The 27701-nt window shown below is 37.9% G+C and overlaps 2 protein-coding genes across 2 annotated transcripts in view; one reads left to right on the top strand and one right to left on the bottom strand.

Moving 5' to 3' along the window:
* The window catches only part of LOC128857653 (uncharacterized), a 90878-nt gene that overhangs the window by 36985 nt on the left and 26192 nt on the right, over positions 1-27701 (bottom strand). Inside the window, exon 2 of the mRNA XM_054093400.1 lies at positions 15504-15641. Coding sequence (XP_053949375.1) covers positions 15504-15529 — 26 coding nt within the window. The 5' untranslated portion in view covers positions 15530-15641. The remainder of the gene's footprint in view (positions 1-15503; positions 15642-27701) is intronic.
* Positions 1184-15128, top strand: LOC128858744 (uncharacterized). The gene is made up of 3 exons (XM_054095234.1): positions 1184-1472; positions 14034-14272; positions 14367-15128. Exons 1-3 carry the CDS (start codon positions 1195-1197, stop codon positions 14987-14989), a joined length of 1140 nt encoding a protein of 379 aa, XP_053951209.1. The 5' UTR covers positions 1184-1194; the 3' UTR covers positions 14990-15128.

The raw sequence follows: 27701 nt of genomic DNA, 5'->3' as shown, positions 1-27701 counted from the left end.
GCACAAAAGGTTGAAATTCAATCCTCATAAAGAATATATCTATCTATATCCATGCGCCCTCCTCGAAACAGCAGTTTAACACCGTTTCAACTTTTTTGTGTAGCGGCCGTTAAAGATCGTTGTCATGCCGATAACACAGGCCTGCAAAATTTGATTGACTACAATTAGACTACAATTTTCTGAAGGTTCTTGATAAACTGAAATTCAATCTGACCTCACAATAATCTCAATACGCCACGTTTCCCAGAAATCCCGACGTAATACGAGTACGTCAAGAGCCTTCGCCAAATTGTAACCTGGTTTTGGGTTCCAAATTTGTGTTGGCCAATGTGTAATCCCCTTAAACATAGCGAATTTGTTGAAATAGTGATCGAAACGATAGAAAATATGCTGCAAAATCCAGTCGACAGGATGGTAACTTAATGAAGCGATAATCCCCAATTGAGGTGTAAGTTTTCCTTCTATTTTCAGATGCTTTAAACTTGTTTTCCAGTATATCGGTTGGAGACGTCTTTTAGCTCTTCTCATTCGCTCTGCCGTGGTAAGCTTAGTTGCGAGACATTATTCACTGCCCGAAACTCGTGTGCGCAAAAGAGCGTCTGGTGTAGCCCGCTGAGCAGGTCAGGAAATATGTCTCAAGCAAAAGCTTGCATGCGTCTTCCGGACAAAGACGGACGTTTCTTTCTGTACAAAACTCCCATTCGGTTTTATGAGAGCGCAAATATTTTTTTCGACTAGCATAAATTCAATTTGATGATCACTTCTTGTGACACCAAGCCACTGTGCGTGCTGCACTGCGCGCATTTGAGCCATCTTCTGCTGCCTCTTTGCCTTTACCACACAACAATTTGAGGCTTAAATTGTCTATGTCCTAAACAACAACGCTGTCAACTTCTACAAACACAGCCACGATAACTACAAAAATAATAAAACCATTAAAATTAAATACACTGAAAAAACCACCAACAACACGAACAAAACAAACCAAAGTTAGTACGAAGTCATTGACTTTCTTATAAAAGTCGAAGCACGCAACAGTGAAGCCTTTAGTTATATATTGAAGTGCGCATCAGTGGAAGTTGTACAAATACAATAAAATAGTTACCTCATAACTTAAAATAGAGCGAAGCATAAAATATTATTAATATTTATTATCACATGTGACACCGCGTGCGTTGTTTTTTTGTGCGAGAAATGTTTCGTCATCTAAATTTTAGAACGGCTTCTAAATCCTTAGTAATCGTTTTCGTGCTCTTTGTCGTGTCTTCGGTTCGTGCTGAAGATCGGGCTAGCATCACATCGTTTACTCCCAAGGATGCTACAACAACTACCTCAAGCCAAGCAACGAATTTTGGCTCCAGCACTTCCACCCAGGCCGAGGGATATGTGAAAAGGAATATAAAAGTGTCAGACTTAACGGCTTCCAATTCAGCGGCAGCAAAAAGTTACGATCCTCCACCTGAATTTTATAGGTGGGTTGAAGAACTGGGGAGTAGTTTTTGAACTATATATATAGGATATACACTTGCTGATGGTGTGGGGTGTTCGTATAAAATGTGTCGAGCATTCGTTATATGAAAGAAAAAAATCGTTAATCATTAAAAAAAGGAACAATTGAGCATTATTTCGGAGCGAAGAAGTAACGTGCGGAAAATATATTTTATTTGTGATCAAAAACATATAATATAATCCGACACATGGTTTACGTTTTCTTATTGAACACAAATTTCAAAATCTCAAAATAATTTTCAGATGTAATTTTTTTTACAAAAGTTAGGTAAGGTTAAGCTGGACTTGCAGTCACGGATAGACCTTTTCGGTTCATAGCGATACCAGATAGAGCTCATTAGTTATGTGTTTTGAAATAGTTCAGACGCATGGTACCTGTTTCTATTGCGAATTTAAGGAGACGTTTTCAACCTCCTACTGATATATCCTCCTATCCATCAAACTGTGGTGCCCCTAGATATTTTGCTCTATGCTTTTCCAATGCTCTAAAATTTTCCTTAAGCCATGCTGCTTACATTTTCTACATTCCTCGCTGTCCGAGATTCCTATCGCATAAGCATACGCTGATACTGGGTTATGTCCCGTCAGCGCACCAATCATATTGGGTTGGGGAATAAGTTCGTGGCGTTTTTATCGAAAACTTTTATTTAAACACAAAACAATAATTATATCAATACGTTAATCAATTATATATTCACCGTTGCTGTTTACAACCTCTTTCCAATTCTTGACCAATTTGTTGATGCCGTTCCGCTAAGAATCGCCTGGCCTGGTGTCAAAAAAGTTGTTGAACCAGTTTCTAAAAAGCCTCTGTGTTATCGAAGGTAACGCCCTTTATATGGTTTGGCAGAGAGCGGCAAAGATGGTTATCGGTCGGTGCAAAGTCTGTGGAATACGGCGGATGCTGAAGGACCGCCCATTCGAGCTCTTGGAGTGCGGCTTTGACGACTTGTATAACATGAGGCCTGGCATTGCCGTGAAGGAGTATGGTTTGACCAAGTCGATCAGGTCTTTTCAGTCGATTAGCCTCATTCACGCAGTGTAGCTGGGCAATGTAGAGCTCCTTGTTGACCGTGGTATTCTTTTCGAGCATTTTCCAGTGCACAATGCCCTCCCAGCCCCACCAATCCCACCATTATGATCTGCTTTGGAAGAAGATCTGGCTTGACTCTCACCTTTGGCGTATCTCCTGGAGCCACCTGCTTCTTTTTTCCTTCTTATTGATGTATACGCACCATTTCTCATCTCTCGTGACGATTCGGTACAAAAGGCGCTGTTTGTGACCGCATGTTGTTCATGACAGACGAGATGCTGAGAAGCTATTTGAATTTTGCCGTGAACCCTATTGAATGAAGATGATTGCGAATCGCGTTATGATCGCAGTTTATTTTTTACGTCAATAGAAATGGGCTTACAGTTCGGTGCCAACCTCTTCATTGCCTCCCTGCTCTGAAGAACGATCTTGTGCGTTATACTAAACGAGGTAATTGCTTCAATGGCTGCTAAAAGTTAACTTTGGAGATGGTCTCAGTAGTATCACAAGCTAGGTTTGCTGCCCTTTGAACTTCGAAAATCTCAGCCTGGGGTACACAGCAGTGATCTGAAGGCTAATACGACTTCGTTACGATGCACAGACAAGGACTTAGTAAAAGACTACATACTAAGTTTTCTAAGGAACTTACATCTGAATGTCGAGCATGTGAACATTTAAATGATGTCATTTTTCAAATATAATTTTGAAGAGTCGTATTTTGCATAGAAATAGTGAAACCCGAAAGTATCTAAATTTTTACTTGTTTTATTTTAAAACAACATCTGGGTGCGTCTTTTGAAGGATCCTGTATAAGTGACAACGAAATCGCTCACTATCGGTCTGTCGATTATGTGGCAATTTGTATCCTCAATCGTGCACATACCAGCATTAGGATTCTGAATCTCAGCACTGTTTTCCAAGCGAACTGCCGCTATTAAAGAAGAAGTATGAAAATAGGTGTGAGTATTCATTTTGATAGAGACGCGGCAATCTCGTCACAAGTTTTTCGAACGAAATTCATCCAATCCATTAAATTCATTCCAGCTAAGCTGCATGGCGCGCCTTTCTTACTCCAGCAGTCGTCTTCAGATATTCGCTGAACTTCTACGTCTGCGGCTTCCATGAGGTTCCAGTCAATGGCGGCCTTTGTTAAGTCTTCATTTCCTTTGCGTAGAACATGGCCAATCCAGTCTCACTTTTTCTTTCGGATTTATAATAATATTGGCTTCTGCTGGGTTCTGGTCCATAAGTCAGCAATCGAGACAATATTTGGCCAGAATATTTGGAAAATTTTTCGAAGGCATCTGTTTACAAAAACTTATAATGAGCTTGAGTCAGCTGTCGTCGCATTCCACGTTTCACAACCATAAAGTGAAGTCGACTTTAATTTTGGGTTGAAAACTCGCAGTTTTGTGCGCCGTGAAATGTGTAATGCGTTCCACATTGCTTGTTTCACAGGTTTCTTTATTCGGCTTTTGATAGCATCGCTCGAACCTCCAGAGACCGATATAAACGAGACCGTTGCCTAAATAGCATAAAGATTGTACATCTTCGAGATCGATACCGTCAATTAAGAAATGTAACGTATTTTCTGTGTTGCGTTCTGTGTTCTGCCATGCGTATAACTTTGGTTTTCTGGATATTGATCTTCAGGCCGGCTTTCTTCGCTGCCATGTCAAGATAGTTATGGGACAGAAGACAGATGTCATCTGCACAATCAAGATCCGCTGGCGCCCTTGCAGTCCCCAAGTAATACCGGCGCCAGATGACGGGGCGGTTTTCATGACATCGTACAAAACGATGTTAAAGAGAAGTGGAGAGAGAGCACATCCCTGTTGTACACCTGCTAATATTTTGATTTTGTCTCCCAGAAGTTTCTCATGCATTATCCGACAGCTTGCGCCCGTGTAAACTGCCTCAATGAGCTGAATCAATTTCGATGAGACCGCTTTGCACTCGAGGACGTTACAAATAGCGCCGGGATGTATGGTAAAGTATCGAACGCTTTTTGAAAGTGCATATATAAAGACGAGACAGAGCGGGGCCCTCCGCTCAACTGACTGTTCAACGGAAAATGTTTACCTTTAATAATTTTTGTGCTTCTGCTATTGACGGTTTCTTAATTAGGATTTTTTTCAGAAAAATTTATGCACCCCAACTTTTAATGGCAAAAGTACAACTTTCTTAAAACGCATAAATAGGATAACTTCTTGTAATAAAAAGTTTACATTTAAAACGAAGATTTTTTTTTAAATTCACCTTAGCTTTAAAGGTAAACTTTAAAAGTTTCACCTCTTTAATCCAAAGGCAGCAATGATTAGTGAAACCTAAAATAGTGGTGGGAAAGCGCAAAAGCCATGAAAATTTACGATTTTTCGCCACAATCCTATGCAATTCAGATAAAAGTGAAAGTTGGCAGACATTCAAAAATGCAAATACTTGCAGAGTAAGGACGTCTTTTTACAGCTACCAATGCATATTTAAGCCAAAGAATATACCCTCTACAAGTGTAATACAAGTTTTATGATTTTAATATAGGAAAAAAATGTATTTGGTAGTTCTGCTTATTTTTAGCTAAAATTGAGTTAAAGCTTGATCAAATATTTTTGCAAATTCTGTAGAGGGGCATAATTTCGATTCATTTTAATACTACCAAGTATATAAAACTACGGCACGTCAAAGACATAAAACATTCTAAGCATGTCAAGAAAGGGATGCCATGTTTACGGAGTATAGGATCCTCGATAAATATGCATCTAAAATGGGTAACCCGCGTGGCACTCGATGATTATAAACTCGTGGACAGAAAGAAAACGATTCTTGACGAGTATTCGGCCGTAGCGCACAGTGGACTCCAGCCGCTAGGCTGCTTCTCAAAGTAAAATCTAAAGCAGGTTTTTGAGCCCTCCAACGGTCAGATATCTATAGCCAACAAGAGCTGTTGATGTAACGGAGAAAGTTGATGGGGTTTTGGTTGGAGGCCTGCCCCAGGCTATCGAATAAAGGGCCTTAATTATCTGACTGCCAAACCCATACATTTACAGAGAAAACGCGAAAAAACCCTTCTCTGAAAGTTGTCACAGCTTCTGTAATGGGAGTTAAATGGTAATGGATCCAATCACCGGTAAACATAGCTGCGAGTTTGGAGATCGAATGGCATGGAGTTTTTAGGAGTTACTGTGGCCAAAGGGTTTTCGAAATACCATACACCAAGAAATGGGGTTCCATATCATCTGTGCTCTCCTGATAAACAAGTTGTGCAATTCCCCTTTCACAACAGTCAATGGGATGCCGATAACCGGGTAGGAGGTCTCTGAGACCAATTAGATCCCCTTCCTTCAAAGCTCATCTGCAGTTTCATTTCCCTCATTAGATATCCTCCTTACAGGAGTTGACTAGTTCGGATCAGCACCATAAAAACCTTTGCTCTGACTCCGATTCCATCTTCGATGCAGATTTTCCACTCGTTTCCATCCTGCCTACTTGGAAAGATTGCCCTGGTACGACTCTCAAACTGCTGTTTGCGGATAGAGAGATCTGCTCGATGTTCAGAGAAATATAGTGTTAACTGCCCAAAAATGATACCGTGTCACTTGCGAGACTACCTCCAAAGGCCAACCTCCTTTAACCTGATTGCACTTTTAGCAGCGATGGAATTAACGTAAAAGTCGATGGAAAGTAAGTGCAAAACAGACATTCAGGGCAGCACTGGGGCAAGTTCTGCATGTTCCCCTCCCCAGTTTAATGGCATAATAGCCCTTCCGAAAAGCTTCCCACCAAACCAAGCATCCATACCTTAAAAGTAGCAGAACTACTATACTACGTTTTACACTCAAAGCACGGCAGATTTCAAATCCACTATTGCATACAAATATTTCAAAAGGGTATTCAAATTATGTGGATTTGAAATTTTAAAGTCGATCGCGCACAGCCCAAAGTATGAGAAAATGTTTACGAATGTTTCACGAAATAGGGCATAAAAACATTTACAATCAACGGAAAATGCCGCAAAACAATTTTTTGCGAAACAACTTTTAACACAACAAACAAACGAAATGGCAATAACAATATAAAAAATATGTGCTGCAGTGAAAGCTAACACCTTAATGCCCATTAGAGACAGCATCAAGAGGTATAGTGTGGGGAGCACACGTACCGACGAGGGATGATGATTTTCGATCCCGAAACTAATCCCGATGCTTCGCAATATATGCACCTGGGGTCACTTACCATACTCCTTCCCAGGCCATGAGGTCGATAGGTGTCTCGTCGCTGATCATAAAAGCTGCTGCGCCTGAGACAATGCGGTAGGCTGTAGCTACACTGATTGCCGCTGTTCGTCGTACAGCCTCCAGTGCTTTGCGTTTAATTTTATACTTTTGCGAATCTTCTCATGTTTCGCTTCCATACAGGAGTATTGCGTTTTTGGTAACCATGATCAACGTACTTTTAATCTAGGTTAGTCTGCTCAGCATTCCCCTGATCTTCGCTGCTTTAGTAGCCATGTCATATCTGAGCTCAGAACGTAAGCCTTTTTTTTTTTGTTTTTTTTTTTATTTTTTATTGCAACTAGTTCATAAATATTTACAAATGACTAACAAGCAACTTAATTATGATAACATTACACAATTTTCACTCTACATGATATAAAGCATTTCTATGGAGGTATGAGATCGCGAGATTTAGTGCGTCTGAGCCTTCGTATTAATCCGTTGGTTTCAATTAAATTAAGTGCTTCTTCATTGATGTGGTTTATTAGTCTTTCTTTATGGGCAACTGCAATCTTTGCGATTTCAGTGTTGACGGAGTTTATTTTAAGGTCGCGCTCAATGTCGGAACTTCTGCAGTACCATGGTGCGTTGACAATGTACCTAAGGACCCTATTTGGGAAGTGCTGGATTTGGTTTTTCGTTCTTTGACTGGCGCACCCCCATAGCTGCGCACCATAACTCCATACTGGCCTTAGTATCTGCTTGTAAATCAACAGCTTGTTTTCTATCGTGAGAGCTGATCTGCTACCCATGAGCTATTGCATGTTTTTGAGTTTAATGTGCAATTCTTGCCTCTTTTTCTTGACATGCTCTTTCCATCTAAGTTTGCAGTCAAGTGTCATACCTAGGTACTTCGTGTTTGTGAAAACTACGTGTACAGATTTTGTTTGGTTAAGTTTAATTTTCCATGTATTAGTCCACTGGCAGATCTTATTTAACGCGGTTTGTAATGTGGCTGTCGATTCGTTTTCAGTTTCACCAACTGCAATCAAGGCGGTGTCATCTGCAAACGTTGGTGTGACGTAATTAGGGTCAGATGGTAGGTCACGTGTAAAGATAAGGTACAGCAGAGGCCCAAGAACGCTGCCTTGAGGTACTCCTGCATTTATTTGTCGAAGACTTGAATAAGCATCATCTTGCTTGACTCGAAAATAGCGCTCTGATAAGTACGACTCCAAGATTTCGTAGTATTGCTTAGGAAGTATTAATTTTAGTTTAAAAAGCAAACCTGTGTGACAAACTTTATCGAATGCCTTTGCCACATCAAGAAATACGCCAGAACATACTTTTTTATTTTCGAGTGCTTTTTTCTATTTCGTGCGTGATCCTGTGTACCTGGTCGATTGTAGAATGTTTACTTCGAAAGCCAAACTGATGTGTTGGAATTATTTTTTTTCGTGGAGGAGTGATATAGGTCAATACGATGAAACTTCGTGATGCATTCATTATGCTAGTGAGAATTTGGATGCTTTTAGGTGGAAGCTGCTTGAGTATTTCTGCAGTGATTATATCGAAACCAGGGGATTTTTTATTTTTTAGCATTTTAATTTCTCTTTAGTCTCTTCTTAGTTCGGCCCTCGTGACTCGTGGAATTTCTTCAAACTCTTGGAGCACGGATGTAAACAGGCTTTCGGATGTTGCCTCATGAGGTGTAAAAATATCAGCTAGATAATCTGCATATAGTTCTGCTTTCTGGGAATTGTTATTAGCCCATTTTCCTTCTTTTATTTTGAGAGGAGGACAATGCATTTGTGGCCTTTTCAAGTACTTTGTGCATTTCCATAAAGAGCAATCCACACGACGATCGTTGAACAATGAATGCAAGTAACGAGAAAACCCATCATTTTTAAATTTCTTTATTTTCCGACTTGGTGCTCGTGTTTGATGCCACTTACTGCGAAGTTTTCTCTTTAGTGAAATAAGATCTCTGATGTCCTTTGGGTATTGAGCAATGACTGCGGTCTTTTTAATAGTTGGAGTACTTTTCCATGCGGCAAGTTGCACGTTGGACGTAAAATTTTGAACTTCACTATCTAATTGTTCCTTATTAACTATTTGTGCTGCATTATTTTTGAAATTTTGTAGAATTTTCTTGAGGTAATCCAATCTGTGAATCGGTTACTCAATTTGTCCATAGATTCTTTAAAAATGATATGCTCGCTGAGAGACAAAAATATTGGTGAGTGATCCGAGCTTAGATAATCACTATCTTCAATTTCTAGAAAGGTTCGAGATATTTTGTTAACTATGAAGAAATCGATTAGGTCGGACATTTTTTTGGAATCAGTTGGTCAGTACGTTGGCAGCAAGTTGCATTGCCTTATGTAATTCTCTTCCTTTCGTTGTAGTTAGTCTTGAACCCCAGTATATGTTTTTAGCGTTAAAGTCTCCTCCCATAATGAATCTATTTTTATATCTTTTTAATAGTTTATAATATTGTAAGCCTACAATCGAGTTGAATGCCCAGGTATTTCCCCGCTTTTTAAGTTACTAGGGATGTGCCGCCTAGATACAAGCTGACCTCGAGTGGCATGTGGCATCGTCTCATCAGGATTAGTTCGGTTTTATGTTGGGCGATCTCCAGGCAGTGGTATTCAAGCCAATGGTTTCTTAATCTACCTTAATCTACATAAAGTTAAAGGTGAAAATGCCACTATGCACGCATGCATGTTGTCGGATTGACATTATTTTTTCAAAAAAAATAAAATGTACAAGTTTAACTATTTATTTATTATGTAATAACTTTATGCTTAACACCTCGGTATTTTCAGGATGCCGAAACTATTGTGGAATTTATTAATTCATTTATATTTTTATTTATTTATTATATAAGATTTCATACGGAAACTTTCAGGATTTTCGGAATACCGAAACTATTGACTCCCGGGCTTGACATCCCTAGTGCATACATTCACAAATACAAGAACATACGCGCTAGATAAGCTCCTTTAGCCAACCATATGTTGAACGTTCTGTCATTTCCCGGAAGGAGTTGAAATCCTACAATTTGTCGTTTTCACTTTTATTTTTCATCCTGCCCATTGTTGTTACTATTTATAATCTCCTATGCTTAACAAAAAAGCCAAAGGCTAAAGCAACAATGCGACAAATTATGAGCACACGTGACAAAGCATACAAGCAGACACACACTTCATCACCCACATGCACGAGTCCCACGACGAAAAAACGAAATCACCGTGAACTTGGCAAGCAGCATTTGTGGTCAGATTCTGGTTGACCGGTGTCACCAAATATATTCTAACACGTACGATACTCATGCATGTATGTGTATATGTATGTGTGATGTGAGGGGAGCAACATTTTAAAACTGCGAGTCACATACGAGTACCGAGTACTCTCAGCAAAGCAAAGTCATGTCCTGCTCAGCGCCAGCGATAATGTATGGCACACAAGAGACAGACGGCATGGGGGCTTGGCGCCCTTTACTTGGCAATTTCACTGTAATACGACAGCCCAAAATAGCTTTTCTTCTTTTTCTGTGAGTTTCTTTTAGTTCTACCCACACACATGTCGCACATTTCCGCACGTTCTTTCAATGGGCTTTCAATTGTGTCTTTGTAGGAGTAAATACAATGATAACGCAATAAAATATAAAAAATATGCTCATTCGTAAATTCTTTTAATCAATTTATTTATATCTCCGCTTTGCCATTATCTCATTGGGCCACAAGGACATGAAGTGGAGTTTTTTGGTAGGATGAGTTCAATATGTCTCTAAATGAACAGAAAAATTTACTAAAGGAAATTGAACAGATACATTTACAGATATATTTACATTGGCTAGATATATTGGTAGGTCAAATGGGCCAAGTACCAGACTGGCACTCGAAAGTAACACTAAAGCGTCGTTTTGATACATCATGAGACCTCCAACGGGCAGATATCTACAGCCAACAAGAGCGTTTGATGTAACGGAGAAGGCTGATGGGGTTTTGGTTGGAGAACTGACCCAGGCTGTCGAAGAAAGGAGCATGGAATGACCTTAATCGTCTGGCTGCTAAACCCAGACATTTATGGAGAAAGTCGTCAATAGTCTCCTTCCTGAAAAGTCCCCACAGCTTCTGCATTGGGGATTAAATAGTAAAACCCCTCTTTTCTGCGTAAGTGCCGATCGTCCAATGACCGGCAAGTCTAACTACAAGTTTGAAAATCGAATGGCGTGGAGCCCCCAGGACTATCTGCGTCCTGCATCTATTGTATGGGCCCATAAAATTATCGAAATACCACACTAAAAAATGGAGCTCCATCAGATCTTTGCTTTCCTGAGAAAGAAGTAGTGCAATTCCCCTTTAACAAAACTCTGGCGGATGGCGATGACCGGGTGGTGCCGCAAGCTCATCAGCAATTTCAATTCTCTCTATGTTCTTATGTCCTGAAAACCAGATCAGAGAAATGTTGCCTGTACACCCAAGGATTTGATCTCCTCTTTACAGGAATTGACTAATTTGGATCTATACCTTTGCATCATCAGATCCTAGATCGCGACTTGACTATCGAAAAAATGTTAATATCTATCTCGCTCCCCCGATCCCTAAGCATTCTGCATGCCTACAGAATCGCAACGACTTCTGTCTGAAAAACATTAGCAGTATTCGGCAGTTTAATGGATATAGATAAATTGACTGATTTAGAGAAAACTCCTGCTCCGACTCCCGATTCCAGACTCCTCTTGAAGGCAAAGTTACCTCAGTACAGATTTTTCCCTCGTTCCCATCCCGTCAGCTTGAAAAGATTGTTCTGGCACGATTCTCAAACTCCAGTTTGCGGATAGAGAGAAGTTAAGAGAAATACAGTGTTAACTGCCCATAAATCCTACCATGTGCCTTGAAGGATGGCCTCCAGAGACCAACCTCTTTTAGCCTGTTTGCACTTTGAGCAGCGATGGAAATAATGTGAAAGTCGATGAGAAGTAAGTGCAAAACTATATTAAGGGTAGCCCTGAGACAAGTTGTAGATGCTCTTATATTGCCAATACAAGCGGACCTTTGCACCCTCCCCAGGTTAGTGATATTATAGTTCTTCCGAAGAACTTCTCACCAAACCGTATGTTGAAATTGGCAGAATCACTACTTTGTACATCCAGAGAACGACCTGTGACTTGAGTTCCCATTTATTTGCCGAACGTAGATTTGCAAGAGTAGTAAGCTGTGATGGCCTTCTCTTAGATTAGCTAACTGAGTTAGCTCTTTGAACGCTATGTATTTTGGAACATTGGAAATGGTTCTGATCACGTGCGGATCGGGGGAGTTTGAGTGCGTTTCTGTGAATAACAAAGCCTCCATCGTTAGTATAGAGTTGGTTGTGATTGGGAATCCATGAGGTGGCACTCAACATCACTCGGCTAATATTGGCAGAATCTTACCCCTCTTCTTCCACCAACACCTAAGGAGCTATCGGAATTCAATATTGCTGTGAGCAGTTTGCCATCCATTAAGTTAGTCTGAATTAGACGCACTGCTGTTTTTATCAAGAGCTCACTCGGTGGCGACAGAAACCCTCGGGAAGATTTTCCCAGCCTGGACACTACGTACCCTTAAGAAATACCGTTTTTTTGGAGAATCTAATGAGCTTCTCTAAAAAATCGTGTCTTAAGTTCACAAGAAGTTCAAGAAGTCCACAAGAAGTTCTGTATAGGTTCTATGTCCTCCTCATGTCCGAAGCTTCTACAGAAATCGGTTTGTGCAGCTCCGATGTTGTCGGTGTTATGGGCGTTGACCCTATGTCCCATTATTGCAAACGTGAGAAACCGTTTGTTCGGCTTATAGAGCATCAGCAAAAAGTGTACAGATTAATCAATTTGTTTCTAGTCGCTGATCTATCCATCTCCTCAACATATGAGAGCAGTGATATTATGTATGCTTGGGCTTGGTTACCGTGCCTTCTTTTACCACTCAACTGCTTTCTCGCACTAAGTGGCACCATTGCGGCCCGAGACACAGTATAGATTGACGATGTGTGTTGGATGTAAGGATATTGAACATTTTTCAACACACACCACCCATAATGCATATAAACACTGTCCGAATGTCTCAATCTTTCTTTCCATCCCTTTTCGGTTTGTTTGATTGTACTTTAATGGTACCACACTTGACTGTCCGAATTTAGTTTATATGAATTAAAATAGCGGACAAAGGTAACATTTTCTCAGAATGTCGACAAATTTCGGCAAACAAACTTCTCTAGGAAAGTTTGCCCAGAGTTGATCGCACAAAACTTCCTTTAAAAACAACTTAAGCACTCGATGGATGCTAACATGGGTCCGAGGGCACGTTAGTAACGTGAGGCCTCTGACTTTTTAACTTGCATGGGCCCGGAGCCCGTTCTGCCCCTCCCTTCTGCAGTCATCAAACCCACAGTTAGCAAACAGGTGACTTCAATCCACAAGCAAGCTTGGCAGGCTGAGAGAGGCTACAGATGAACAAAACAGAAGTTACCTGTCATGTCCAACCGACTGTCGCAGATCCTCCTGTTTTTAGACAGAAAAGACGGTAGCAGCTGGTTGGAATGATGACGAACCACTTTCTATGGGCGAAGTACATGGAAAGGGCAGGCATCTCAAACAGTGCACTCTGTCCAGAAAGTGGAAAGGAGGATGAGAGAGCAAACCGCTTTCTGTGCGTCTGCTCGGCCTTCGCTGAAATCTGGCTTGAAGTCTTTGGCACCGTGTGTTAAGAAGCAACCACCTTGGCTTCTTGATACCACAAACAAAAAGTACTTCATCGACTTAGATCATTTCGAACACTATTATTACATATTTTTCTGGACTCGATAGATCAGAAATATTCGACGCACATGGAGATCTTCAGCAGGTTCGTTATTAAAACCATTGAATTTGATTTTAGTGAAAATTTCACCATTCACCGCCTACTTCCAAAACGAAATAAAATATGAGTTCAACCATCTAGGGATAATAGATTTTGATATTGATGACTAGTTGGTACAAAATTATCCCTTACCAACCTCAAAAAATTCCCAAAAGAGAACAACTTAGCTAGAAGTTAGATTTAGAAGAACTCGTAAGACATGAGAGTTCAATTGATCCCTTTTGAGTTCGAGTAAGGAGTCTTGCGATATACAATCCTTTCACACCTGCCAGACGGCTGGTCATAAATATTTGAAAATATGTGAAACGAAATATTTTTAGCTAAAACAAATCATCTGAAGTCTTTAATTTGGATATCTATTTTTTCACCTTTCAGAGGCCCAGGTTCAACAAGCGAAACATCTTCATCTTCAAGTTCCTCTGCCGCCACAAACGGCGCACCTTATCATATTCGCGACAGCGCTACAGCCAGCTTCATCTCCAAGCCTATAACCTTCCCAGACCTCGCTGGACATAAAAAATACAACACTAATAATCCCAGCCAACAGCTGGCGAATTCCATAAACAGCTGGCAGCTACTGCGAGGACAGGGTGCGCAAGATAGGATTAGTGTGAGTAAGTGCCCGGAACTATAAGAACACGTTTTCAAACTAATTGTATGCCACTAAAAAAATCTCTGTGTTTCATTGCCTCTACCCGATATTCGCAGAACCGTACGGCAGCAGCGAGTCACATGGATTAACAACAGCTTACGCACCTGGCGGCGGCGCACACGTCAGCTACCCAGAAACGCGCCCATACTCGAGTGGACACTACATCGACTATGGTCCGACACATGCGGCTGGTCACTATGGAGCCAGCGGACATGGCGGTTACTATGGTGGAGCCAACAGTGTTGAAGTCGGCGGCATACCTTTCGATGTGTACGGCGGTAAGGGCAGTGGTCACTATGCTGGCGCGGGTGGTGAATACTCATACACGTATCCAGAAGCGTCACATGAATCGGCAGCACACAAAGGACATCACGAGCTGTCGCAAAAGGCTTTGCTAGCGAAGAGTTTCCTCATACCGCTGGCCAGCGCTGCAGTCTTGGGCATTGCCGCAGCCTTGGTCAGTAATCCACTACTGCTGCAATTGGGCACCGTATCAGCGGTGCCTGTGGGAGGCACAATAGCGGGTAAACGACGTCGGCGACGGGATTTGGCATCTTTGAATGCAATGAAAGCTGGATTAGTGGCAAGTGACCAGGCGGAGAATGCAGACAAAGATGCTGGTGGCGCACTCATGGCTTATCGTGCACATCGTCGTCACCGCCGCATGGCGCGCGTGTAAGCAAAGATGCCGGTCAATATGCTGCGCTTAATTTAATTTTCCACCTCTTGACCGGCTGGCGGCAGCAACAGTTAAGCGCATCAATGTGATTGAATTGAATTGGATTGTAATGTAGGAACGAACAGATTTCGGCTGTAGATAGGAAAAGTGCTTAAATAAAGACAGAACAAATGAATACGAGTATAACTAAGAGAAAATGAAAATAGAAATAAATAAAAAATATGAGAAATAAAATAGAGACAATACACACATACACACACAATCTAAATCAGATTGGATTTATTTGATTTTCCAAGCGGTAAGCGCATTGAGCAAAACTTCTGCTGCTAGCCACACTTATCCTTTATCTTGATTTGCTTACTAATATTATCAAAGCATTACAGTGCAGCTCTTCAATGTTCACATCGCTCCAGGCATTTACCTTAACTTAAAAATTACTTGTAAGCTTAAGCAGGTTGGATTTTAGTCAAGAGTTGGATTTATTGTAGCTCCACTCGAAGGAATATAAACTTACCGCAAAATCACTTCGTCGGTTGTCATGCCGACAATTATCGTAGCGTGCTTTCAGGCTGAGTGTATTGCTATGCAAGCAACGGTAGCTGAAATCTGCATCAATGCACAGTGAAGGCCACAGTATTGGAATGCATCAAAACTGAAAAAGATTATAAAAAATATTTTTTTAAATATTAAAAAGTAAAAAATTTTATTAAATTTCAACAAAATCTAATCCAGGTATTATTTTAACTTAGCCAATCAGGCTTTCAGATATGCCGTACGAAGTTTTGAAAATAAAAATAAATAATTGACGCTTACACCCTTTTTGGGTGTTTGGCCGAACTCCTGCTCCTTAAAAAAAATCATTTGCCGTTCGGAGAGGGCTTAAAACTGCAGGTCCCTTCATTTAGGTAACAACACCAACCCCCTAACAGAAGTATAAGCGCAAATTATTTATTTATTTTTTAATAAATGCGAAATTGTGTAATTAATTTTTTTTTTAATATCTAGAATCTCAAATAAATCAAGGAAACAAGACAAACAATCTCGGCTGGACATCTTTGCATATTTGGAAATTTTTAAGCTGAGTAGTCAGTGTGAAGCTGGGTCAATAAATTACTGAAATTTGAATTACGGAACACTGCATTCGGCAAAAAAAGTAATAATTTTATTTTTCAAAGTGAGCTGAAAGCCCTAACAGTCAGCCATGCTTCCTTAAAATAAAAAATAAATATTTTCTGAACGTTCTTTTAGGTTGAAGCACAACATCGAAAGTGTTTTTAAATGTATATATTAGAGAAAGTTCGGCAGCCGCTTAAACAGCCTCGATAAACGGGCCTTTGTTTTATCGATGAACCTCATATTCGACTAAAATCTATTACTGTCGGATGTTGAATGAGAGACCAATGTTGAAGATTTTGGTATTGAATTCTTAAGGTGAAATAACGGGTGGGTCATATAGCGTTTGCTTTTTGAACCACCTATTTTTTTGAGAATGGTAACACAAATGACATGTCAAATGTGTTCATAATTCACTTAAAGGTTTGACATTTACGAAATGGGACGCTATACGCTTGAACAAAATTGGGAAATATTGAAAACCTATTTCCAAAGTGGTGAGTCTTCTGCGGTTACAGTAAATGGCGAACGTTACCGTGACATGCTCAAAGAGTCTTTGTTTCCAAAAGTTGAAGAGGATGACATGGACGACATTTGGTGACGATTGATGCTTTAAAACACGAAATCGAAGTTGCCATTCATGAAATTGGAGCCCAAACAATCGAAAATGTGCTTGAAAATTGGGTTGATCGAATGGCCTACTGTAAAGCCAGTCGTGGCAGTCATTTGAACGATATTATTTTTCACTCATAAATGACAATGTGCAGTCCTCAAAATAAAAACAAAAGTTTAAAAAAATATCGATTAGTTGTTTTTTTTATAGCCGATTCAAAAAGCAAATTTTACATGGCCCACCCATATCTGTGATGTTTTCAGACATTTGAAACTTTGTTTTCTTATCATAAAATACACTTTTTTTTCAAAAATTTGGAAAATCTTTTTTTTTGGAACTTTTTTGCAAATTGATTCATTTGTAAGTGTGAGTATAATCAGAAGTAAACTGGAAAAATATTAACAAAAATTAAATTTTTTTGAGATTTACTCAACGCTGAAAATTTTGGAATTGAATTTTTAAATTGAAATATCTGCTTTCCAATATTTCAAACTTTGTTTTTTGAAATATCTGCGTTTCTTTTTAATATTTAAACCTTAAAAAACATAATTTTCTGAAATTTAATTTTTGATTTTTTTTTGTTCAAAACTTTGGGGAACAAATTTTTTTAGAATTTTTTGAAAATTAATCATGATTAAACTGTTCAGAATAGACTGGAAAAATTAAAAAAAAATTTATAATTTTTAGTTTTATTCAATGTTGAAAATTTTGGTATTCTAAATTCGGAACTTTGTTTTTCTTATTTTTTAGTATAAAATATGCTTGTTGAAATTTTTTTATTTTTTTTATTTTATATATTTTGTTCAAAATTTTTGGGTAAAGCTTTTTTGTAATTTTTCTGAAGGTTTATTTATTTGTAGGATTGAGTATAATCAGAAGTAAACTGAAAAAAATTAAATAAAAATGTTTATTTTTTGAGATTTATTTAAGTCGACAATTTTTAAGTGAAATATCTGCGATTTTTTTAACATTTAATATTTGTTTAAAGTATTATATATTTTTCGACATTTTGGTTTTTAATTATATTAAATAATTTTTTTTTTGTCATAACTTTTGTAAACATTTCTTTTGTAATATTTTTAAAGACTGATTTATTTGTAGAATTGTGTATAATGTGAAATAAGCTGAAACATTTTTGAAAAAAAAAATGCATATTTTTCAGATTTTTTTAATGTTGTATATGTTGATTTTTAAAGGTAAGATCTTCGGTATTTTCGTACATTTCAATCTCTTGTGTTCTTATTTTTTTACTTCTTGCATTAAAAAAAAGACTTTTTAATAAAAATTTTCGGTAAAAATTTTTTTTAAATTCTTTTTTTAAATTTATTTACTTGTAGGATTGAGTATAATCAGAAGCAATCTGAAAAACGGCCGCAGTAGCCGAATTGGTTGGTGCGTGATTACCATTCGGAATTCACAGAGAGGTCGTTGGTTCGAATCTCGGTGAAAGTAAAATTAATAAAAACATTTTTCTAATAGCGGTCGCCCCTCGGCAGGCAATGGCAAACCTCCGAGTGTATTTCTGCCATAAAAAAGTCCCTCATAAAAATATCTGCCGTTCGGAGTCGGCTTAAAACTGTAGGTCTCTCCATTTGTGGAACAACATCAAGACGCACACCACAAATAGGAGGAGAGCTCGGCCAAACACCTAACAGAAGTGTACGCGCCAATTATTTATTTATTTATTTTTTTTATCTGAAAAACTTTCGAAAAAAAATTTATACTTTTTGAATTTTTTTTAATCTTAATTTTTTGTTCAAAATTTTTGGGAAACATTTTTTTGTATTTTTTTTTTACTTGATTTATTTATAGGATTGAGTAGAATCAGAAAATTTGGAACAACAATTTGTATTTTTTTGAACTTTATTAGATGTTGAAAATGTTTGCTTTTCAAGTGAAATATTTGCGCCTCTTTTTAACATTTATACTTTTTTTAGGATTAAAGAAAACTTTTAGAAATTGGTTTTTTATATTATTTTTTTGTTAAAAATTTTTGGGAAAAACTTTGTTTTTACAACTTTTCAGAAAATATGATTTCTTTGCAGAATTGGCAAGAAGTAAACTGAAAAAGTTTTGCAAAAAATTAGAAATTTTCACATTTATTTAATGTTCAAAATTTTAGTACTGAATTTTTAAAGTGAAATATTTTCGGTGTTTTCGAATATTTGAAACTTTTTTTATTCTTAAGTATAAAATATACTGTTAAATTTTTTTTTTTTTGCAAAAAAATCATGTCGTTTTTATTTTAAAAGAAAAGAAATTTCCTGACAGCAGCTTTTAAACAAGATATTGGTGGAAAATTTTTACAGAAAAATTAAAGCTTAGACTGAATAACCAACTTTGTCCATACAGCTGGTCTTCTAGTTGCAGTTCGTATGCTTTTTGGCTAAAAGTGATGTCAGTTAGTAGAGCTAAAACTCTGCTGAAAATAGGTACGTTATTTGGCATAGGGGATCAATTTTATTTTACATTTATTTATACAAATGCTTAGAACTGGACAGAAAAGCAAACTAGAAGTTGATGCTCTTATAAAAAATAAAATCCAGCATTCATATGCATCCGGATTAAATTGAAATAATTTCAAAATGTATACCTCTCTGTTGTTGTTTTTTTTTGTTTTTGTAAAATAAAAATTGAACTCCCAACCCACTGTTGCGTTGGCGATTTGTAGAGTTCACCCACCCATGAACGTGAACGTAAATATCTGCATCACAGATCAACATCAGCATTTCCAACTGCTCAGCATAGCCCCATAAATCGCACACGGGAGGCGCGTTGGGGGAGCGCACGATCGCATGCAAGCTCGTACATACATAAGCATATTAAGCATTTCATAAAGCACAAGCATCGGCATGTATTTATGTATGTAAATATGCGCAATCGAATATCGCAAACATCTGTAGCAAATAAGTGCATGCAACAAGCATACCAAGCTTATGTGGGTATAAATACATTTTGGTACGCACACACATACATATTTACATATGCACGTACTTATTTATATGCAACATTTCATGGTCGTACAATTGCGATGAATCATGCAACAGATTGTGTTGCATACCCATAAATTTGCGCTCGTGTATGTGTGCTTATGCATCCCGTAAGTATGTGTGTGTGTGCATGGGTGTGCGTACAGCCCAATGAAAATGAAAATGAAATTGAAAACAATCAACAATTGCAGCAAGCATCGTCCGTAGCTTACGCAAGCGAGGGCGTTTGCCGCATTGCACATGTGGCAAGAATGAGTGACAATAAATTAGTTACTCGTATCATACCCACACAGCAATGCTTATTTGCATGCAATCGCACCAGCGTACCCACACAAACACATAGACATCCCCAAGTAGCTTAATAACAGCAGCAGCAAAGTAGAAGTTGCTGCTCTTTCATTTCTCTTCAATGGCTCTTTTTTTCCAAGGATTTATTTCAGGTTGTAGATACTTAAGTGAAAATGCCAACAACTTTTCACCTTTTGTACGAGACAAGCATTTTTGCAGCGTCAACGGAAGTACCGAGAATCGAACAAATGCGTCGCCTGTGTGTTGCACATAAACCATTAGAACAAATACAGGCACGCGCCATTGTAATTTCGATTTTAATACACATACACATGAATAAATCTATGCATACCTACGATATATGTAAGTGAATGTGCATGTGAATATAATGCATGCCTTTGTGTTGGCCAGACAGTGGAATTTCGAAGTCTGCTTAGACCTGCGCGCAGATAAATCGATTGTGGCATTTGCCAATAAGCAAATTTACAATCTGCAAACATGCAACAATTTGTTGCAATGTAAGTCCAATCTATACTTATATGCTTGTGCATATACAGTATTGTGCATAATTTAAGCAACTTTTTTTCCAACGGAATTTCGTTTATGCTTTAATCCAAAGGACGTAGCCAGTTAACAGCAAAAAGGGGCCAAATATTTATGAATATTCTGTTTTATTTACAGTGACATATATATATATATGTACATATATAAGTATACAAAAACGTAGAAAATTTCTTCAAAAGAACAGCACTCAAAAGCAACTAGACAGTTAGGAGACCTATGGGTTGTAAATGGCTTCTGTGTAACATCCCTTTCAGCTGAGTTATGCCACCTGTTTGTATTAAAAAAAATTAATTTAAAAAATGGACGTAAATATTACAACAATGGTGTAAAGGCAAAAGTTTGTAAGAAAAATCTATTCCGAAAGCAATTTTTAATAGCGCTGCCACTTAATTTTGTTTGCAAAAATAGCTACTTACCACAAATTTCATTAATTTCATCAATTACCATTTATTGTAACTAGTTAACAAAAATAAACTAACGAACAATTTTCTTCGGTTTTTGTATAATACAACTAATGTGATGGTGCTTTGCACAAAACTTGCGGATTTTTGCGATTCAGCCTTACAAACCATTTATGTTGGTCAATGAGGGCTGAGGCCTCGCTGTTGACATGATGAGATAGCCTATTTATATGAGATAGGGCATTTTTTTAATTACAACGGAAACTGGTTCTATGCCGAGATCGCGCTCAGATCGCTGATGCGTACATACCAGGGCGCGTTAGTTGGATTTGAAGTATGTTGCTGGAGCTTGAGCAACCCCATAGTTGTATCCCATACGTCCAAATTGGTTTTAGTATTTGCTTGTAGAGAAGTACTTTATTGTACATGGATAAAGCAGATCTTTTACCCATAAGCCAATACATGTTTCTGAATTTAATATTGAGTTCTTCTCTTTTCTTCTTTACGTGAGAACTCCATCTCAGTTTAGTGTCAAGAGTCATACCCAGGTATTTAGCCGTGTTATGATACGGGACTTGCACTCCATTTATATATAGTGGAAGATATCTTATTTTATTGTACGTAAAATCAATATAAACGGATTTGGTTTCATTTATTTTATACGCCAAGTAACTGTCCACTCATATATTCTGTATAAAAGTTTTTGAAGATTTGCAGTTGACTCAATTTGTGTATTTCCAACTGACAAGATAGCGGTGTCGTCTGCAAACGTTGCTATGACGCAGTTCTGATTGGTAGGCAAATCGGATATGAAAACTAGGTGTTACCACATGAAATTTAATTCAAGAACAGAAACGTCTCATCATTATCATTAGTTTGAATACTTAAATATGGATATTAGATGATAGTTAATCATAAGCTTTTATAAAAAATAATGTTTTAGCTGGTGTTGCCACCTGTTTTTTTTTTTTTTTGAAAAATTAAATAATCCATTACAAAAATTGGTTAATTGAAATTTACATATACATATTTATATGAAACCAATAATATTTTTAAATGGAGCTGCCATCTAATTTGAAAGAAAAAATTTCAAATAATAATAAAATTTAATTAAATATTAAGAACGGGTCAAAAATAAGTGTATTCGTATTCAAACGAATAACCAAAGCTTTAATTGAAATTAGTTGCCTACGGCGTTGCCACCTTACTGAGAAGTCTGAAATGGTACGAAATAGAACAGCTGATTTAAGTATTTGGATGTGGGTATCACACAAATTTCGATTTATAATGTTTCAATTAAAAACTATCATTGAATGGTGCTGCCGCATATATTTTAATTCACAAAGTATAGGAATGTGTTATATAATTATAACACAATTATATGTTAATTATAATTATATAAACTACACACATCTGCTTCTTGAAACTACATTAACCAATTCCACTATTGTTGCTCTCGTAATCACTACATACGTATGTATGTACATATGTGTCTCCTTCAATTTTTGCGAAAGCGGTCCAATAACTCACTGTAGTATCGTCCAGTCGCTCTTTCTTTTTCTAAAAACTCCATGAGGATGAAGCCGTTCGCATCCCAAAAAATCGTCGCCATGACCTTTCCGGAAGATGGCACTGTCTTCTCCTTCATTGGAGCAGATTCACCGAGAGAAATACATTGTTTTGATTTTCACTTAGTTTCTGATGTGTAACATTGAATCCACGTTTCATCAACGATGTATACTCGACGCAAAAATTCCTTCGGATCTCGCTTAAATTGCTCCAAACACTCCTTCGAAGTTAACAATCGCATCCGCTTGTTGTTGCTTGTGAGCAATCGCGGCCCCCATCGGGCCGACAATTTTTTCATCGCCAACTTATCAATTGAAATATTAATTGCCATTCCGGTTGACACACCTCTGACTTTTGTTACCTCACGCACTTTCGTACGTCGATTACCGTAAATCCTGTCGTGGACTTTTTGAATGATTAACTCGACAACCACATCTGCCGGGCGTCCTGGTCGCTCCTCGTCAAAAACGCATGTTCGCCCACGTTTAAATTTGTTGAACCAATATCTAACCATAGATGGCGAAGTGTCCCCATAGACAGCATCCATCTGTGCTTTTATTTCCTCGCATTTTTCCCCATCCAAAAACAAAAATCATATTACCGAACGATACTGCTCTTTTTCCATCTTAGAAAAAATCACAAAACACGTCTGTCTTACTCGAATAGGTGCCAAATCCAAACTAACCTATCAATCAGTCTGAAATTTATTTCGCCGTGGTTTGAGAGAAGGCAGCACACGATGCTAACACCAACTTCCCTCAGGAACGAACTCTTTCATCAAACACGGATACTTATTGAACCGCCCTCGAAAGACTACCCGAACACGACGGTAGAGCAGGGCGTAAAGAAATTGCAGTAGATGAAAGGCATCGTGCGATTGCCCACTGGCAAGATCGGTGGAACAAATAACCTAATGGAAGATGGACGCATCATGGACGTCCCATTCTTACAGCGTGGTTAGAAAGGAACTACAGAGGAACAAACTATCACCTTAACAATTTCTTTCAAGGTACGGTGTATTTTGAAAATATCTCCATAGATTTGGTTATAACAGTTCATCAAACTGCACAGTCTGCACGGAGTTATGCTCCCGAAACCTTTACAATCTTAAACGGAGAAAATAGTGTAGATTTTATGCTGAAATCAGCTGATAACTGGAAAAGATGTAACACTTATTCATAATGATCTAAGACGCGCTGAGTTTCGTAGGCGTCAACAGTAACTAGAAGCCTTTGAGCAAACCAGCCCCGTGAGATGAAATCTTTTTCGCAGTTCCGCTGGGAGATTGGTAGATTGCGGAGAGAAAAACTAAAAATGAATATGTATTTATATTGAAAAAAATATTTGTGTAGTGACTGTTTTTCCCTAAAAACAGAAATTTTGCCTCTCCCTTTTAAAAATTGAAAGTTGTTAAGTGTTTTATTCAATACATTTCGTTTTATACAGATCAAATGAGGACCTAAAGCTGTTAACCAGGTAGATACCTATGTAATGAGGCTTTTTTTCAATTTCAAACGTTTATGAACAAAACATGGTTACAAATTTAATCTTCAAAATAATAGTCATCGGTAGCGACACATTTTTCCCATCTCTCAGGCAATTTGTGGATGCCGCGCCAAAAAAATTGGCCGTCTTTGGCCGCAAACCAATCATCGAGCCATTTTTTGGCTCCTTCGTGAGAATTGAATCGCTGCTCGGAAAGTGCGTAGCCCATCGATGCAAAGAAATGATAATCGGAAGGCGCCAAGTCTGGTAAGTAAGCAGCATGAACCAGCGGTTCCCAATCGTACTTCTCCACTAATTCCCGGGTCGCTCTTGCCCGATGCGGCGGTGCATTGTCATCAAGAAAAATTACTTTGTGACCCCGAACGGCATATTCTGGGCGTTTTCGTATAGCGCTGTTCAAATCGGCCAATTGTCGTTGGTAGCGTGCACCATCAACTGTTTCACCTGGTTTTAATAGCTAGTACCAAATCATACCCCGCTGGTCCCAGAAAACATACAGCATTGCCTTGCGGCCGAAGCGATTTGGTTTGGCCGTTGTTTTTGGCTTGTGGCCGGGCGGACCATACGATCGTTTACGCTTGCGATTGGAGAAATACACCCATTTTTCATCACCCGTAACGATTCGATGCAAAAAAACTTTCTTTTGAACCGGGAGAGCAGCATTTCACAATTGGTTTCACGATGTCCGCAAATCGTGGTTTGAAGGCACGAAATTCGACATTTTTAAGAGCGACAAAAATGCATTGTTGTATGAAATGTAACAAACAATGAACTGAATATTGTTGACAGATGACTGACGAAAAAAACAAGACATTTGGGAAGGTTTAAAAATACTCCTAGCGACATCTATGGGTTAATAGCTGAAATTCTCATTTCATAGGTATCTGGTATACTTCTCTGGTGCGTTCGAAGCGGGAATAAGCCGTCTTTATTTGTGCAGGCCATACTATGTTTGTCATATTAGTAGGATTGAACGTGGCCAGAAAGTCTTTGTCCGTTATAGGTACTTTGCATGCATCTTCCAATGCTCCGATTTCTAGAACTCTGAGAGAATTTAATTCGCTTTCACATTATATTAGCCTAGATTTTTCTATCACAAAGTACCAGAATAAAAATAATTCTCTAACTGAATTCTCTAATATTCTTTCTCTGTAAATTATAAGAAGTGTTACATTTTCCTTCATTGATAAATAAATTATATAAGTTTAATTTATTTTTGATTGAATTATTTAGCATTAATCTGTTTTTCATAGTCTGTAAGAAATACTGCATTTATAGGTTAGTCATGCAAATGGTTATTTCCCATTTTATCGGCTTTTAATTTTTATGATTTCCCTGATTAGCCAGCGTAATTGAAAAACCAAAACTAATGGAATATTTGTTATGAATCAAAGCTTATTATCTTCACTACTAAATCTTCTTTTATATATTTTTGAATTGAAAAATGTGTTGAAAGTTTTGTTATGTCAAGTCGACATTTAGACATACATATATAATATAATTATTTTTCCTAAAAGTCACTTTTTCTTCAAAAAAGCTAAAATATTTCATTTTCTAAATTTTTTTAGTTTACCCAAAAACGGGCTCGAGTATATATGTCCACTCGTCAGACATGTACTAGCTAGTGAAGCTGCCCCGATGTTGCGCTCGCTAATGAGACGGCCTTCGTGGGAGAATGGGTATGGATTTGACTAGCATTAGGTAGAGTCTGCATTCAATAAGCATTGTAGTCAATACACACCAAATGATAAAAAGTTTTTTTTTAATAGCGGTCGCCCCTTGATAGACAATAACAAACCTCCGAGCATATTTCTGCCTCGATTCCTAATAAAAAAAAACTGGCGCTCTGAGGCGGCATAAAACTGTATGTCCCTCCATTTGTGGAACGACACCAAGCCGCATTTGGAGCTTGTCTAAATATCCACTAAGGGCTTACGCGCCACTTATATTATATATACATCTCTAAATACTCCGCGGAATCGTTCTCTTGAACACTTTATGGACCTCCTCATCCTTCAGCGCCTTACAAGATAGGCATAATGAGGAACTCGTCAGATGTGATTTTTGTTCGGCACTTTACATTTCAATTTAGACTTAGTCCAAAGTACCACTTATTGAATAGCGAACAGTGGTGTAGATATCAAGACGCGAGTGCGCTAACTATTATATTTTTTTGATGATAGGGCATATTTCCGCGACTTCTTCACTTACAATTCTTTTATTAAACTGTTTTCAAGTCATTGCTATAAGCTTATTATATTTTATAGCTAACTGTAAAATTGTAAATATAACTCTAAGTAAAATGAAAAAAATTGGATTGGTATTGAGATTCCGCCTTCACTCATGCGTTGGCTAATAAGAGATTATCACCTAAGTCGCCTTTGTCTATGTATAGATCTCTGAAAAAATGTATATCCATGTCGTTGAGAAAACGAGATTTCTCAATTGACTTGTATAAGACTAATCCTCAGAAATGAAGTTCTCTATTTTCAGCTGATTATTACTGTATAAAACCATTTAACTAATCGTCTTGAAATTCCTGTCTTGCTATACGGTTAAAAAATTTGGGTTAAAGGGAGTTGACAGAGTATTACTACGTGGGCACATTATTCAGAATTAAAAACTCTAGTACCTTTTGAATCTACGTTTGCTTGAATTGGTGTCTTAGGACCATTTTCAAGCTGCCGAGTTAATCTGAAGTTGACTTTAAATCCGATGTACGAGTTAACCTACGGTTTAATAAATCTTGATTTTTCAGTAATGATTTAACCTTCATCGTTCCTGCTCCTTTAATTCGTTTCTGTACTACAAATCTTCTTCGTACCATGCTTTTGTATTGTATTACTTCAAAATAGATATTAGAGCGAAATTCTCATTCAAGGCTGAAACTGTTAAATTTGTATTCTGTTTAATTTGTATTTTAATTTAACTCCCGCATTTGGAGCAGTAAGCCTTAAGTTAACGCGCCAATGTGAAAATGGCTCTTAGATGCTTCAATTTATTACTGCTTCGTTTAATATAACTAGTTTAATATTGCTTGCATGGACTATGATACGTACACTTGAAACCCGAAATAACCACAAATATTCTATGCAGATATTTTACATATTTTAGAGAAAGCTGACGTCTATGGCTCGGCAGTAAAATTTTGTAAATTTTTTAATTTTAATTTTCTAAATTTATAAATTTCTGCACCTTACTGTACATGTAAATACTTTGCACTTGCTTTGCCATAAAAAATACATACAAGCAAACCCCGCCGCGAATACAAAAATTCAGAAGCGAAGACAAATAGTAATTCGTGGCTGGGGGCCTACTAACTGCAGCTGGGCAGAAGCTATTGCTTATTTTAGTTTTAGCTTTCCTAAGTATACTCGTATGAGTGCATGAGTAGGTGTGTGTGTGTGTGTGTACAAATCAGGAGCAGACATAAAATGTACTAGAACGATCAGGACAGAAATGGACCTATTAATATGGACTTAATAATTATTATTTGTTCGATTTCAAAAGTCTTTAATCATTCTTCAGTATTTCATCGGCTGAAAAGGTTTGAAGCTTCAGAGCAGTCATATTAGGGATTACCAATGCGGCAAAGGCCGCTAACTACTTTAAAAGAAATATTGGAGCTTCTATACTTAAGATCGCTTTAACTTACTTTTCTAATATTT

Source organism: Anastrepha ludens, chromosome 3 (assembly GCF_028408465.1).
Source record: "Anastrepha ludens isolate Willacy chromosome 3, idAnaLude1.1, whole genome shotgun sequence".
In the NCBI taxonomy this organism is placed as follows: Eukaryota; Metazoa; Arthropoda; class Insecta; order Diptera; family Tephritidae; genus Anastrepha; species Anastrepha ludens.
The sequence above is the reverse complement of the archived record's forward strand: the minus strand, read 5'-3'. Positions and strand labels throughout refer to the sequence as shown.

Bases quoted from the DNA above. Each gene is read 5' to 3' on its own strand.
- LOC128858744 (XM_054095234.1), top strand. From the start codon at position 1,195: ATGTTTCGTCATCTAAATTTTAGAACGGCTTCTAAATCCTTAGTAATC. The intron at 1,473-14,033 runs GTGGGTTGAAGA...TTCACCTTTCAG, and splicing joins CCTCCACCTGAATTTTATAG to AGGCCCAGGTTCAACAAGCG. The intron at 14,273-14,366 runs GTAAGTGCCCGG...CGATATTCGCAG, and splicing joins GCAAGATAGGATTAGTGTGA to AACCGTACGGCAGCAGCGAG.